The sequence below is a fragment of the Rissa tridactyla genome, chromosome 2, assembly GCF_028500815.1.
Source record: "Rissa tridactyla isolate bRisTri1 chromosome 2, bRisTri1.patW.cur.20221130, whole genome shotgun sequence".
NCBI lineage: Eukaryota > Metazoa > Chordata > Aves > Charadriiformes > Laridae > Rissa > Rissa tridactyla.
Window position 1 is genome coordinate 51,564,538 of NC_071467.1, and position 16,090 is coordinate 51,580,627.

A 16,090-nucleotide genomic window follows, 5' to 3' on the forward strand; every position below is an offset into this window, starting at 1 on the left:
CCAGGGGAGGTTTAGGTTGGATATTAGGAAAATTTTCTTCATTGAAAGGGTTGTCAAGCATTGGAACAGGCTTCCCAGGGAAGTGTTTGAGTCACCATCCCTGGAGGTGTTTAAAAGATACGCAGATGTGGTGCTTATGGACGTGTTTTAGTGGTGGACTTGGCAGTGCTAGGTTAACGATTGGACTGAATGATCTTAAAGGTCCCTTCCAACCTTGACGATTCTATGATTCTACACAGATCTAAGCTCATGTTTAAAACATTTAGGGAGGCTACCTGATTAACATGCTCATTATTCACAAAGGAGTGTGTATTTTAGCATTACAGTTATCCAAGGTTAGTTTGGGATACACTCTTGGCTTGAATTTGGTCCAGAAGTTATATTTTTTGCTATCTTATGTCTAAGTTGGTAACTGCAAAAGAATACATAAGACACACTGTTTCATTCCACATCCTATTCAAGGTTAGGTATACGTCTTGATGCCTCAACCATATCCCAACGAAAACTTCTTGATAAACTTTTAACTTTGTTCTTTAGACAGCAATCTGACACCTGTTACACCTCAATTTTACATGTAATGTTTATCTGGAAAATAGTATTGTGATTAAAATGCCCTTTTTCCAGGACAGGGGCAACTGGATGGTGTTTTGCTACAATACAGTCGTTATCTAACATCTGCTCAAGCAAGTTTCCCAACAGGAAGGAAGCCTAGAAACCTCCTCAGGTGGTTGCCATCTAATGCTTGGGAAAACTGCACTTTTAGAAGACTCTGGTGTAGAAATTTGTGAAAGTATTTACTTCATAGCCAGCTATGGTATGTGGGTTTCAAGGTCTCAGTGGTTTTGAGCCTTGACAGGTGCAGTGATGAGGAAGAGCAAGACTCGGGCACTTGACCCAAGCTGGCCAACAGGATTATTTCATACCATGAATGTCACATTCAATATAAACTAGAAAGTTTGCTGTATAGTGCTTTCTCTCCATTGATGGCTGCAATCCTGAGAACTTCTTGCCCTGGTGCCGGACCCCTGAGCCCTTCCCTTCCCCCTGCAGCCACAGCGCTCACAGTGACATTTGCTGTCCACTGCTGGGAGTGCAGAGCTTCCTACTGATAGAACTGGATGAGTATAATCCTTGTATATTTTATGTTGGTATCAGTATCCATATTGGTTCTTTAGTATTATTAATGTTAATTATTTAGTCTTATTCTATTAAATCTGTTTATATTTCAACCCCCAGGTTTCCTTTATTTTTCCTGATTCCCCTTCCTGGATGGGGAGGGGGTCATCAGATGATAGAATAATTGTCTAAACGACAATAAATTGTTGTGGGTTCCTCAAACCATAACAGTTACACATCTAGCAAAGCCCACGCTGCCAAGGTAGGCCCAGCAAAAGCAGCTTTCATCGACTCTCAGGCATGAAAGAATCAGCTTTGTCAGCCAAATTTCATGTAATTTGTCCTTAACAACCTGCAATGACGTAAGACATTACAATCTCCCAAGACAATCTGTTCCAGCATTCATAACTGCAGAAAGTCCCCAGCTAAAGGGCAGATGTTTGGAGGAGGGTGGGGACCCAGGTCCTAACACACAACCTGTGTTGTGCACAACGTAGCACAGGCACAACACAGGCCTGTGCCACGGAGTCATTAGGGTAGCCGAATCTGGTGATGCGGTACCAGTGTGGTTCTTATCTTTAGCCCTCGCAGAAAGAGATTATTTCTTTCCCTTTACAGACACTTTTTGGGGCATGAAGATTGCTGCCATGCCTGCTTCAATCTTCTTTGGCTAAATTTATCAGTTTTATAAACGAGCAGAATGTCAAAGCAATGTCCTGCTGCCCCAAGAAAACCATTACTTTAGCACAACTGTAGAAGCACTAACTAAGAAAACTGGTTTTGGTAGTTTTTGATTCAAAAAGACATTAACAATGACTTAATATTCCTATGTCTTTTTATTCCGTTTTTAATTTTCAGAAATAAGTCTTTTGTATTAGTCTCTTAAATATTACCTGGTTGGGCCTTGACCCCACGACCTCTTATATGAATGGATCAAGCTTTGAACTGAATTATATTAAGAAGAAATGTTCTATAAAATTACATGTAAACAAAATAATTTGCCACACATTCACATCTCCTAATAAAAATAGTTAAAAATATAGATAGAGCAAACTTCCCTTCATATAACTCAAAATAATTCCAAAGCTGCATAGCAGTTACTTAATATGTAATTCAAGTTATTCATGATAAACAACACTGTCAGAAATGTATATCTTCATTCTTAATCCCTCACTGTAAGTAACTTATAAGAATTCAAATTTGCTTCTGCATTTTGCTGTAGGAGGATATATCATCTTTGCCTGAGTCTTCCACTTTACTGAGAAATACTGCAAGAAACACAGAGATCTATCACTGTAATGTTTTGCATGAAAATGATACTGCACTAAAGTAAAAAGTAAAAAGTATTCGTATTACATGCTTACATTGCTCTTTGGTAAATTTTTTCTTACACTATTTCAAAGCTTTACATGCTGAATTTGTGGTGTAATGTAAAGTATACTTTTGTCTGCAAAGGACATATTTGACATGCATACAGATTTTCAGAGCTTTTTAACACATGGTCTGCAAAATGGTAATGCTGTTATCACCTACCCTGCCATTTCCATCACGTCCGTTATTGTGGCATGTCAGAGGTCTCTGTAGGCCTGGATGGACCAAACCTTTCAGCACTGGAAATTCAATGTCTGTTTTGGGCCACCTCCTTACAAACCAGATAGGATGCTTGAATTTGTCTTGGTGCTGTGGAGACCATTCAGCTGTTGCACTCTGTCTGCTGACTTTGTCTTTTGAGGATAAATGTAGCAGGTTAGACAGGCTCATACTGTGGGCTGGATTTGGCCTCTGGTCTACCAGTTAGTGCCCCCCTCTCCCGCCAGTTTAGGCCACATTCAGTTCCTTATTTATGCTGTTTTGCTCTGTCCTCTAAAAACAGGGTGTTTGTGTGCAGAGACAGCCCTGTACTTTGCATTACCCAAGCAAAGTCAAGGTGAGAATTGCAGAGGTAGGGCCTTGCTAATACCAGATCTGGGAAGAACAAGGCTTACCTAGGCCATAATAAAAGAATGCCCGGTAATCGTGACTAGGTGGGGCACGTCTTTCACTGCTTTTCTACCTCCCTGGGATATTTATAGTTTACACATCACTGATGAATCACAGAATCACAGAATCATAGAATGGTTTGGGTTGGAAGGGACCTTTAAAGGTCATCTAGTCCAAAATCCCCTGCAGTGAGCAGGGACATCTTCAACTAGATCAGGTTGCTCAGAGCCCTGTCCAACCTGACCTTGAATGTTTCCAGCGATGGGGCATCTGCCACCGCCCTGGGCAACCTGTTCCAGTGTTCCACCACCCTCAGTGTAAAAAATTTCTTCCTCCTATCTAGTCTGAATCTACCCTCTTTTAGTTTAAAGCCATTACCCCTTGTCCTGTCGCAACAGGCCCTGCTAAAAAGTCTGTCCCCATCTTTCCTGTAGGCCCCCTTCAGGTACTGGAAGGCTGCTCTAAGGTCTCCCTGGAGCCTTCTCTTCTCCAGGCTGAACAACCCCAACTCTCTCAGCCTTTCCTCATACGAGCGGGGCTCCAGCCCTCTGATCATTTTTGTGTCCCTCCTCTGGACCCGCTCCAACAGGTCCATGTCCTTCCTGTGCTGAGGGCTCCACAGCTGGATGCAGCACTCAGGTGGGGTCTCACCAGACCGGAGCAGAGGGGCAGAATCACCTCCCTCGACCCGCTGGCCACGCTTCTTCTGATGCGGCCCAGGACGCGGTTGCCTTTCTGGGCTGCGAGCCCACGTTGCCGGCTCCATTCCCGGCTTGTCGCCCCCCGGTGACGGCCCTGTCACGGCCCTTTAAGGAGGCGGCGCCCGGCGGCGGGGCCCGGTGCCCATTGGCGCGGCCGCGGCGCCACGTCTCGCTGCCATGGCGGCGGCCGGCCGGGCCCGCGCAGGCGGGAGGCGGCGGTGACAGATGTATCTGAAGAGGCCGGCGGGCGGCCTCGCCTTCTGCCTCTTCTACCTGGCCTCCTGCTTCACCAACAAGGTGAGGGCGGCCGCGGGGCCACCCCAGCCCCGCAGTGGGAGAGGCGGGGGGGGGGGGGGGGGGGGGGGCGTTGGGCGGTTGATCCGCCGTAGCAGGAGCCGGGGGGGAGACGCGCCTGAGGGGGCGAGGTGCGTGCAGGCACCCAGCAGGAGGAGGAGGAGGAGGGACGGTGGCCTCCCCTTGCCCTGGCCTGCTCAGGGATAGCCGGCGGGTCAGCCCCTCCCGGGCTACCCCACCAGTGGAAAAAAAACGCAAGTATTTCAGCCCAAAATCACGCCGGTGCCCGTCCCCCTGTGCCCTCCTCACTGAGGAGATCGCTGTCTTCTCCCGCCGGTCTGGCGTCTCTCAGTGTGCCATGTCTTCGCCTTCCCATGACGTGTGTGTTTCAATAATGGCATATTTAAGACATTAAAGGGGTGACATCATTATTATTCAAACGAATAAAATGTTAGTTGTAGAGCCAGAAATTACGCCACTTTGAAAGCATCAGAGATGCTGAATGTATTTGATTATTGAGTATCTAGCAACCACTGAACGCACAGACATTTCCAAAAGATCTGTGAACTGGAGCAATATTACCAAGTATCCAAGGGAAAAATCTGAAATATTCAAAGCACTGGTGAAACAAATATTATCTTCCACAGACCCTTTGGCAGTTTGATTAACCGGCAAATTAAGGACGAGAAGTCTGTTTTCCACTGTGCAGCTTAATTGCCTGTTGATAATGCTGAAATATCTATGCAGAAGGATAAGTAGGCTGAAAATGTCTATGTTGTGAATAAAATTGTATAGTTTAAACACAGTTTGAAGTAGCTTGTTCACCCTCGAGGAGGAACTAGAGTAACTACTCGGTGTCCTATTTATTAGAGAGTGTGTCTGTGTTTCTGGTGCAGATCTCTGAAAGAAAAGATGTTTTTGAAGCAACTAGGGCAGTAGGGATTTCCAGAGGGAGAGTAAGAGTAAAGCAGCATTTTGGAGGTGAAAATGGAATCTCTTCTAGCATTGGCCACTGGCTCCAAGGTACAGTTGCCGTTAAGAATGCTCAGAAGTAGACTGAAGTCGAGATGTGAAGCAAAGTTTGTAGGGAGAGATAATACACTTTATTTGACAGGCTGCTGGGAGCAGTGATTAGTTAAACAGAAAGGGGCTAGGAGAGCTGCCAGATTGCGTCAAGTATTGGAAAAAGTGCTTAACTATACTGGAGAGGAAGTTGGAAGGACTTTGACATAGGGCCTCCATTTGCAAACCTGAATGTAGTTTTTAGTGTATAAATAACCAGAGTATAGACCTTTTAGTTGTTGCAGGTGGTATGTAAACGCAAGTTGGGGGTATGGACACCTGCAGGTATATTGTCCTGATTTAAAACCCATGTGGTGGTTCAGACAAATGTATGTATGACACGACCCTTTGTGAATCAACATGCTTTGTCATGATGCCAGCTTCTTTTTGTCTCTGTGTATTGATGCTTCTTAGCAACACCCCCCCACACCTAAATCTGGACCTTGCAATGTGCTCAGCACAGTTTCCTCTCTCGTGAAAGCTTTCAGTTTCTCCTTTTGCCATTGACAACTTGGAAGGAATGGCAGGTACCTTTCCTTGCCTCTGAGGAAGCTTCAGTCATTCTTCTCCTTTGCAGAAATAGTATTTATATGCCTCATTAGGGGACGTTGTTAGATCCTGATATACACATCAAAAAAAGCATATGTATTTCTGGCTCATATTTGCTTATATACGTATATAGTGTGAAAAGACACGAGCATCCATACACGCAGACCCTGACAAAGCATACTAAAGCAACGACACAGAGGCTTTCCTTTTATCTCCCATGTATTAAACCTACAAAAGGCTTTACAGACTGCTTAATATTTTACCCAAAACAGTGTGTGAACAGAATGTTAGGTCTGTAAGACGAATTAATCATCAGGAGACAATTAGGTTGAGATTATTGGTCTTGACTCTGCTAAAGATTGCCTCTGTGATATGATATGATTTTAATTGACAAGTGCTTATGTCTTTTAGTTCCTGTTAATCCTTTTCCCATTCAGTGTGATGCATGGAGTGTGCTCAGAAAGTGAAAGAGCAATTGAGAAGGTAGCCTTCTCTCCCTTGTTCAGTGTGTCCACTCCACACCTCATGTACTTTAGTGTCTGCTACCTTCCACAGTGACTGGGGCAGCATCCATCAGTTCTGACTTGGGAAGAGAAATTACTGAAAACTTTTTTTTGTCTTTTTATTTTTCTTTACTTTGGTAGAAACTTTTTGTGTTTTGTTTCTCTCACGATTGCTTGTTAATGTTGGAATGCTGTAGGTGTTTGATGTCCATTAATTTGGTATTTGTTTTCCAGTATGTCCTGTCTGTCCTGAAATTTACCTACCCTACCCTTTTTCAAGGGTAAGTACTGTTTTAAGAATACAACTGTTTGAAAAATTACTTAAATCAGTAAATGTCTTGCAGTTCCATGCTGAAGCTAACTTTAGTACCTCTTGTCATTACTGGCTTTTGCTGTCTAGAGAACATACTTCATGAAGCCTTAGTAAAGCATTCATTAATGTGTCTTGGTTAATTTTTAAACATCATGATGATGATGTAATTAAGATATACAGACTCCATCATTTCTCATTTTCCTGAAAGTCTTATGCTTCATCATAGAAAAGTAGCAATTATAGTACAGTCTGTCTTCTTTGGAAATGGCACTCATGGATAATGTGCAGTTGTGGTGTATTCTTTTGCTATGCTAATGAAAACCAACCTTAAACCCATGTTTAGGCATACCATGTTGCTTATTTTCATGCTTAGCCATTGTTGTAACTCTGCATCACAAGTCACTATAATATCTTAATGATTGTAATGAGAAACAATGTTTTGTCAAATAGCCATATATACCATCAGTGCTGTTAATAATTTGTGAGACATTTAGTGAAAATCTGGCCTCTTAAAGTCAAGATTTCCCCCATTTGTTCTTTTGAGAGAATAGTAAAGTCTGCAGACACTGGATATCTTTAACTGCTTTACTGCTGCACATCAGACAAAAATATAAGCCATGCTGTGCAGCCCCAGGCCTGCAATCAACTAATTGCCTTGGGAATCTCTATTTTCTTTGAGTGTACTCAGCTCTATTAAATATGCAACAAATGCTTTCTTCGGTTCTGACTCACACACACACACAGATTGTCTCTTGGACAAGAATTTTATCATATGGGGAAAGGGTTTTGGGTAATGTATGTAAAATAAAAGTGTGGTAAATCAATAGTAAAAAAGCATATCTCAGTGTCAAGCAACTGCCTTATGGTATCTGTGTTATCACAGTTATTTCCTTTTTCTATGATTTGGAAATGCATCTCGGCATCTTAATATTTTTCCGTAAGTTCTGTCTTTTAAAGGTGACCTTTTCTTGAAAATTCCGAAGTGGTTCAGATGCACTTTCCTTTAGAGCTATGATGGATGAGCAAAGGAGGAAGAGAGTGTTATTCTCAGTTGGTGCTGTTATCATTTGTTGGGAACTGTTAACTAACTTCAACTTCTGTCCTTAAAACCTGAGACAAGAGGAAATTCTTCACAATAAAGTTGATGGCAATTCATCACTGGCTTGGAACAGAGCACGGTCAAGCCTGCAGCAAACATCATGGATACCTGGCTTTTAATCTCTCATACGCTCCTCACTTAAAAAAAGTGAAATGAGCTGTGATAGTGGCATTGAGTATTCATCATACCCATGTAGACAGTGAACTTGCTCTTTTCTGACACTGTCCAACTGTATTTAATACTACATAAAGTGAATATTTGTTTATTTGTGTATGTGTGAGAGATTTTAAATAACTGCTTAAATGCATTGCAATGAATGGGAATAATAAATAAAATCACCTCTATACCTATTACAGATGTTAATGTGATTTAACACTGTAGTACAGTTTCTCTCTCTGAATTCTGCTAGATGTTCAAGGATTTTCATCCAAACACGTCTCTGAAAACCACTAGCTTAAGGAAGAAGGAAGCTAGTAACTTATTTTAAATCTTAAAAAAATCAGTGTGCATCACTACTAATTTTAAGTTATCTGCAAGCATTTCTATGGTCTCGCATACTATTTCCATAATAGACTAAGGAAGACCTTTATAGTAGGGTAAGTCATTAGATAGATAAGTCAATGCAGAATATATGTAATTGTTATATACCTTTTCAATGAGAAAACCGCAGTATTGTGCTTTATATGCGAGGTTATCTGGCTGTAAAGATGTTTTCTCTAGAGGCTCTGAATCAGAGGCTCATGCAGCATAATGATGTTATTGTTGATGGCAGTTAACTTGGTGCTTGCTACACAAGATGTGGGAAGGGCGGGGGGGGTAAAGGAGTCTGAATTCGAGGGAGTTTGTAATCTAAGCCCAGCATGAATAACCACGGGAAGTCATAGAGCTAATGTCTGAAACAACTAGGACTACACACATCATCCTGAGGGCTTATTACTTCAGCTGAAGTGAGTTTTTAAATCCAGAAATCACGTTTATTTGTTCTAAAAATAACAGTTTATGTATGAAAAGATATTCACCCCTTGTCACAAACCTTGCCTCACTTGCGTCTTCAGATCATCACAGCTGTAACATCTCTATTATTATTGTAAACCTTGTGTGGGAAGAGATAATACAATGGGGATTAAGTAACATGACTAAGGTAATTGTAGTAGACGGTAATTTACAAAACATTTGAAACAGGAGCTGGAAGAACTAGAGTATTAGAAAATTTGGAGGAAATGAAGACTCACAAAAATGCTATATTCAAAGGGGAATAGTGGCATCCTTGGTAACCTGGAGAAACAGTAGATAACTAGAGTCATGGGTAAGCTGTGAGAAATTCTGTGGATTCTAAGGTCATGGTCCACATGGTTAAAAAGGACAAACAATTCAGAGGTGCTGTTTTGTTTCTATTTTAGGTGGCAGACATTAGTGGGTGGACTTCTGCTTCACGTCTCCTGGAAGCTGGGCTGGGTGGAGATAAACTTGTGTTCAAGGTACTGTGGGTTTTTCAGTATCTGCTGAATACTTACTTTCTGTAGCTGGGTTACAACATTGTTGGTTGTGGAAGTTACTAACTTGCTAAAATAGAAGTCAGTGTGTATGTCTGTGTATTTGTTCTGCTTCACAGTTGTAGGGCAGATCTTGTGGTTTAGGCTAATGAATGTTCAATGACACACACTTCAACTGGTTACTAATATGAAGTGGATTCAATTCAACCTTGGTAAGACAATCAAAAAAGCATAGCCATTAGTGAAAACTATAAGGATAACTTATCCTTAAATTAAAACCCATCTGTTCACATCTCTTCCCTGGATTATTTTATAGTATTATAAGAAAAACCTTAGTAATGTTAGTTAAGATCATTGACACGTGCTTTCCCAAAACCTCAGTGCAGCGAAGCCCACAAATGTGATCTGCCTTTTTCTCTTAAGTGTGTCCCATAAATGGGAATCACTCACCCCCCTCAGCAAAAGCAGCCATTGCAGTACAGGATTGATATAATAATCCAACTCCAAATTAAAAGGTCCTGTGTAGACAAAAATCATCTGCTTGAACTGAGCATGATGGCGACTCAGTAGAGTTATCCAGCATACTGTACTCTGCTTAGGTGGATCCATTCTGTGGTATGGAATGTGCCATATCTTTTTTTATTTTGCAAGATGTTATGATTTAGAAGACGTGTGTCCACAGCAACCGGCGAATCTCCATCTCTGGAGATATTCAGAACTTTACTGAACGATGACCTGAGTAATGTGACTTGACTCTGAAGCTGGGGGAGATTGGACTAGATGATTGCCAGAGTTCCTTTCTAATGTACCTTTTTTTCAGTCATTCTGTATTAGCAAGTGACAACTGATGAATTTTCTGACTGGATTTCAAACAGCTGGCTTGCAAAACTGAATCTCCTAATTTGGAATGAAATCCTGCGTGTATGTCAGAAGAACTATCTAAATTCTGTTTTCATGTCTATGCAAGTGACTACATCACCACTGAAACTTAAGTGAAGTTGTGAATGGAAATAGAATTTAACTTCCTATCTTTTATCTGCAGCATAGGCAAAACAGGGATATTGGTGTAAAAGCTGTCAGTGATAGAGGTAGAGGCAGGACTAAGGTCCGAACCTTGCTTTAGTGGCAGTTACTGATCCATATATTATTATAAAATGTATATTGCTTATGCACATTTTTCCTTCACAGAACAGTCTAAAGGACAAAGGAATACAGCCGTCAGTCCTTTTTAGTTCAACTTTTTGTGACTAGATGGTTACTTTTGCTTTAAATTGTGAAATTAAAGAAATTGAATCTTTTTTCCAGCTTGGAAAAGGTATTTTCATTTTTTCAAAACTTGGAAGACATTAAAGAAAATACTGGACAAAAAACATTTTCTACTGTTGAAGAGGTTGTTTTTATCGAAGAAAAGTTTTGGTGAAAACTTGGTTCGTGTTTTGACGATGGAGAGTTGAGGCCACTAGATGTCAGCACACTATAGGAAAAGTGATTAAAATACCTGTTGAGGAGAAACCTCTTCATTAGTTTAGCTAATACAGCAGAATGCCTGTTCTAGAATAGACCCAATGAAATTACCAGAATTAATTGAAATGTTTTGGCTATACTTCAGCCAACTACTTCAGCGTGAGTTTAATTCTGTCTTTCTTCAGAAGAATTATGCACATGCTTTAATGTTTTGCCTGACTGGACCTGTAGCATATATCTCCTGTATATAAAAAACCCAACCAAACAACAACAAACAAAACAAACAAACAAGCAAAACCCAAAAAAACCCCAAAAAACCCCAAAACCCCCCAAAATTCACCCAAAACCAAACATAATGTCTCAAAGCTTCTACCACTTCCTCTTAAGCTCCTTCCCCCTCCAAAGGTGAGGTCATTTCCCCCTTGTCTTACAGTATATAGGTCTCTGAATCTACCTGGTTTTTATTTTTTTAGTGCATGTGTAGGATACTTAAGAAAACCATATCCAGTCCCCAGTCTTGTCACGCTTCAAATAATAAACTGCTACCTATTTGTTTGTTTAGTTCCACAAAGTCTCGGTATTTCTGTCATGTGGACTGATCTCATATGCTTTCTGAGACAGTTCAGGTTATCCCAAAGTGGCTCGGCGGAATTATTTTATTGCATAGAGATCATCACCCTTTGTCTTAAGTCAGGAACGCTAGCTTCACAATAAAGACCAAATAAAAACATATTACTTAGAGTAATTTCTCTTAGGTTTTGGGAATGTCCTGCTTTTCATCTGCTTCTCCCCCCCCGCCCCAGTACTCCCAGCTGTAAGGGACTTTGTCACCATCATTGTTGCTTCTAAAGGGTGAATGGTGTCTGTCTGCAAAACTTGTAGCCAAGGCGAGGGCTCTGTGGAGCGCACAGGAATATGTGTAGCATCTGCATAATGCTTCCAGCACTGTGATCTGCCACCCAGCACCTGCCTAACCCTTGTAGGCTCAGAAATCCTATGTGTTCGGGTTGGCATTTCTTGTAGGGCTGAATTTTCCCCACAGCTAAGCAGCAGCTCAGAGCCTTGCTTAAGCCAAAGCTTCTAAGTGTGGTTTAGGGGAAGCTACCCACTGACTTTAGTGGGCTTTGGAATTAACCCTACAACCGCAAGCTCACCACTGAGCTTTCCTGTTCTGCGTGTACATCACTGTATTGACAACATAAGAAGCTACTAATTGGTTTACATACAAGACAGATTGTTGGTGCTGACACGTTACATCAAACATCCATGCATTCTTTTTCAGTCCTGAAATTCCCACTTGGCAGCATAAAATTTTACCCTTACATCATGGAAAAAGCATCTGAAGCCCTTTTCCATTGCACTTCACAGTATTGCTGTGGACATGAAGATATATTTGGGATTCCTGGAATTTAGTGGTGGGGAACATGAAAGAGTGTTATGTTCTAAATGAACATTCAGTTTTCATTGTGTCTTCCTTTCATCTTCCCAGCCCTCCTTTCTTTTCTTCCCTCCCCCTTTCTTCTATTTGTTGCAGTTCCAATAGGGTGGGGGTATTTTTGTTCTTGTCTGATGTGAACTCGATGGTAATGAGGTATGACAGTTTTAGATTCTGGTCTTGGTGAAATTCCGGTTGAAGTCAATAACCTTAAAAAGAACAGTGTTTTTATACAAAATGATAGTGAATACTCCCAAAACCAGAGCAAATATTTATGCCAGTGAAAGGATCTAATGATTACTCTGTTTTCGTTACCCTGGGGTTTTGGTCAAGTATTTTAGAAAATTATGTATTAAAAAAAAAAAAGGGAACATGATGTTTAGGTTTTTTTCCTTGTCTGTGTTTACATGAATCTTCAGGCATGTTTTATCTTCATTCAGACTGTTCTGATGTCAATGTTTAGTGGTCTATTTTCTTGTGATCCATGAAGTATGGTAGTGTAGCGGTAGCTATAATTATGTTTTGATTCTTACATGCTAGTGGGTAGTGTAATCCAAAATAAGGAACTACAAGCAATTTGGTTTCCTTTTGAGAACCAGCATTATTCACTAACATTTTCTTGACTTCAGTTCAAAGCTTGGGAAGAGTGAATGGAGGCAGCAGTGTCTTCAGTCCTGAGAAGCATTTGGATCAGGCCTTTAGATCACTTTAGGTCTTTTCCTCCCTTGCTGAAAATCTTACATTATTCTCTCTGAAATTTACCAGCTACCTGATCCCTTTTCCCCTTAAGTACCAAGATCAAAAAAGGAAAAGTGCAAATTCTGAAGCCCCTTCTCAGAACTGAAACCTAACCCTACTGCAATAACCATGGCTAAAAAAAATATCAGCTCAATCTGTGATGACTTCATTCCTCCATTAGTTGTCAAACTGCCTCTAGGAGTTTGGCTTAGTCAAAGGAGTATCATTAGGAAATCTCAAGAGACAGGCTCCCACAGAGACAATCTGATCTTTAGGAAGAATCTCTTTGTAAATCTGGCTGAGAAATGAATGTGTGGGTGGGCAAGTGTATTTGTACATAGTGAAAATGTGTGCTGTCGGTGCAAGTACACCATTTTATGCCTTCATTTGTCAGTTTTTCTTCCTTTTACAACGCATCAAGGAAATTAGTTGAAATTTCTCTCCCTTAAAAGCAATAGGAGTAATTGCCATGAAACAAACACTTTTGCAGGGAGAGGAGCCAGGGAAAGAGTAAAAGAAAGAAAATGTATCTGGAGATAGCTTCTATCTGGGATTAGATGAAGTCATTAATTTCTGTCTCAGACTCCTTTATTGAACAATCGGACAATGAATTTAATATGCACACCTTTGAAAATACGTACATATATACGTTATTATTATATTCCTTGCAAGCAATTGTTGTGGATTGTATGTAAACAGAATGTGGTGAAGTAATGGGATTTTAATTGTTTTCACAGGTCTGAAATCCTGTCATGGCTTCCTGCTTCGGTACTGTTTGTTGGCATTATTTATGCTGGCTCTAGGGCACTGTCTAGATTGGTAAGAAACACACAAGTAGAAGTCAGTTCTTTATTACCTCTACGAGCAAAGAACATTCTCTTCATACAAGGTGCTTAACGCTGTTCCTGCGTCGGGGAGAAAGAAGGGAGGAGGGGTTCAGATAATACATACATTGTTGATGGTGCTAGAGCAGCAATCCAAACCTACAAACTGCAGAGCAGCATCAAAAAGCACTTCTATGACAGTGCAAAGCACTCAGCATCTCTCCAGAGTACTCGGTATTTTGCCGAACAGATCCTCAGTGGTCTGAATTGTGCAAGTAGGGAAGAAGCTGAAGAAGTTACTAGCTGTAACTTTGCAAAAGGGGGAACGGGGCTGTGGGATCTGTGTGAAATCCTTCCAGGAAAAGGCTGAAGACCATTTCAGTGAGAGGCTTTTGATGCTGTGCAGGATTTGAAAAAAATAAATTGAAAGTTGGAAAGAGATTATGGGAAGGGTTAGATTAATCAGTTTTGTGATCCATTTGAATCACAATAACCTATTTAGAGGATCTCAAATCTGCTTTCATTAAAGTTGAATGCTTTTTACTTAAATGATATAGTCTTTCTTAACAAAAAAAAAGGAAGGCAATAACATGAATTTTTTAAAAATAGCAATGTTTTACTGCTGTTATGCAGTCTGCAAGGCCAGATTCTGCACTAGTTCCCTTCTGCATTCTGTCAATGCATCTTTATCTAACTCCAAAGCCAGCTTGCTCCTGCCAGCTCCTAAACCCCAAGAAGACTCAAAAGGGATTTTTTGACAAGATTCTGCTTGTAGTGATCCCTTGAATGTCCTGGTGGAGAGGTAGGGCAGAAAAGGACAGGAGGTCTCTGTCCTCACCACAAGGCTGGGGGCCTCATCTCGCGCCCAAGTGATCTTTGTAAAGCACAGGCATGTGCTCTGAAGCCCCATGCCTCCAGATTAGCTCTGTCTCGGGGTGATTGCATTTATTTCCTCTTGGTTCCTTGTCAAAGCAAGTTCCATTGGGCTTCCCTGGTGTAAACTGAGCAAAGATCCCCAAGGAGAGCCCTGTCTGGAAATAGCAATAAAGCCTTGTCAGCATCATCTTTTCTGTCTGCTCACCTGGAAGGTGGAGGAGGTATGAGTCACATCCTCGTTGCTATTTCTTCTTACTTCCTAGTCATCACGTAAATTACCTTGTTTCCCTCCTGTCCCGGCTCTGGTCATTCAAGAGTGAGATGCACTGGAGTGGCAGGGGGGCTGTGAATGGTTTTGATTTGTATCCCAAACCTTTCTTAAGAAGCATCTCCCATTTCTGAATGGCTTTTTGTTGTACTTGGATGGGGATTTAGAAGCCTAATTCTGTGGCTAAATTCAGTCCTTCATAGAAGCTTTACTTAAAATAACTTGGCATGCAACAATTTTATGACACAGTGAGAGGGAAAATGGACTATCCCAAACTCATACCTGAATTGGCTCACCTCAGCAGCGCATTTGAATGGAGTGGGTTTATTCCTAAAGCAGAAATTACATGCACTTTTTTGATCAAAGCCAAGGAGACCCATTTTCAAACACTCCTGTGCACTGGCAGGGCTACAATCTTAATCTCTGTTTGTGCCTCTCCCTAGAGGTGCTGTCACTCCCCCCTGCCCAGGAGTTCAGGGCTGGAACTGGAGGAGGGCTGCTTAGCTCTGGACTGTGGTGCATTAACAGAAGTATGCAGAGCTGCGAGGGGAGGTTTGTACAGAGTCTATTCACCCTGCCTGCCCAACCAGTAAACCTTTCTTTTCATAAGCATTAGGCCCACTCACAAATTTAAGAAATACTCACATCAAAGACAGCAGACATATGGAGAAGGTTAACTGGGCTAGGCAAACTGGAGCCATTGTTGGCTCCAAAACATATTTGGAAGAGCCAAAAACAGGGGGGGGAGGAAAGAAAAACCCAATAAATTGGCTTCCCAAAAGCAAGAATGTGAATTCTGCTGTCAACTTTCCTTGTGTATGGTTATTCCTTGTATTTCCTATTACTGTGTCAGACTCAGGATGCTTGTGTTAGATACTTCTGTTTTTTTGTTCTCAGTTGTCCAGCAACAAGGTTGAGAATTGGTTTTCAAAATTGGTGAAGCTGAGGCTGACAACTTCATGCCAGCTGTGTTTGTGTGTTTTTCATTCCTTGCTAATTTAGAGGTGTTAAAAGTTACCATGGTGTCACTGTTATGTTTATGAATCTACCCTAGTTATCATTATGACTTAAAATGTTTAATTAGCGATGTTTATCTAGCTTTATGGGAATGAAAAGAAAAATCCATAAAATACAGAGTTCTGAATACAAAGTCAAATTTGAGAGATATTTGCTGCTTATATCACCTGATACTTAAAAGGCATGGACATCACTGAGAAATTAACTCAATCTCTACTTGTGTGATTTAAATACTATACACAAGTGGGGAAATACTGCTTCCTAACATTGCCTTAGTCTTTAGATTATCTTAATTGGAGCAGAGAATTGCTTCTGTTTCAGCTGTTGGAGAGACCATGGATCTGATTTGGAGGAAGTA

General features: G+C 41.1%; 1 protein-coding gene across 4 annotated transcripts in view; it reads left to right on the forward strand.

The window, feature by feature from the left end:
• The first annotated feature begins 3,949 nt into the window (after window positions 1–3,949).
• TMEM241 (transmembrane protein 241) overlaps window positions 3,950–16,090 on the forward strand; it is a 57,998-nt gene continuing 45,857 nt past the window's right edge. For all 4 annotated transcript variants that reach the window (XM_054190763.1, XM_054190762.1, XM_054190759.1 and 1 more), the window contains exons 1-4: window positions 3,950–4,094; window positions 6,440–6,486; window positions 9,018–9,095; window positions 13,485–13,566. In XM_054190763.1, the coding sequence (XP_054046738.1) occupies window positions 4,023–4,094; window positions 6,440–6,486; window positions 9,018–9,095; window positions 13,485–13,566 (279 nt within the window). In that variant the 5' untranslated portion in view covers window positions 3,950–4,022. The remainder of the gene's footprint in view (window positions 4,095–6,439; window positions 6,487–9,017; window positions 9,096–13,484; window positions 13,567–16,090) is intronic.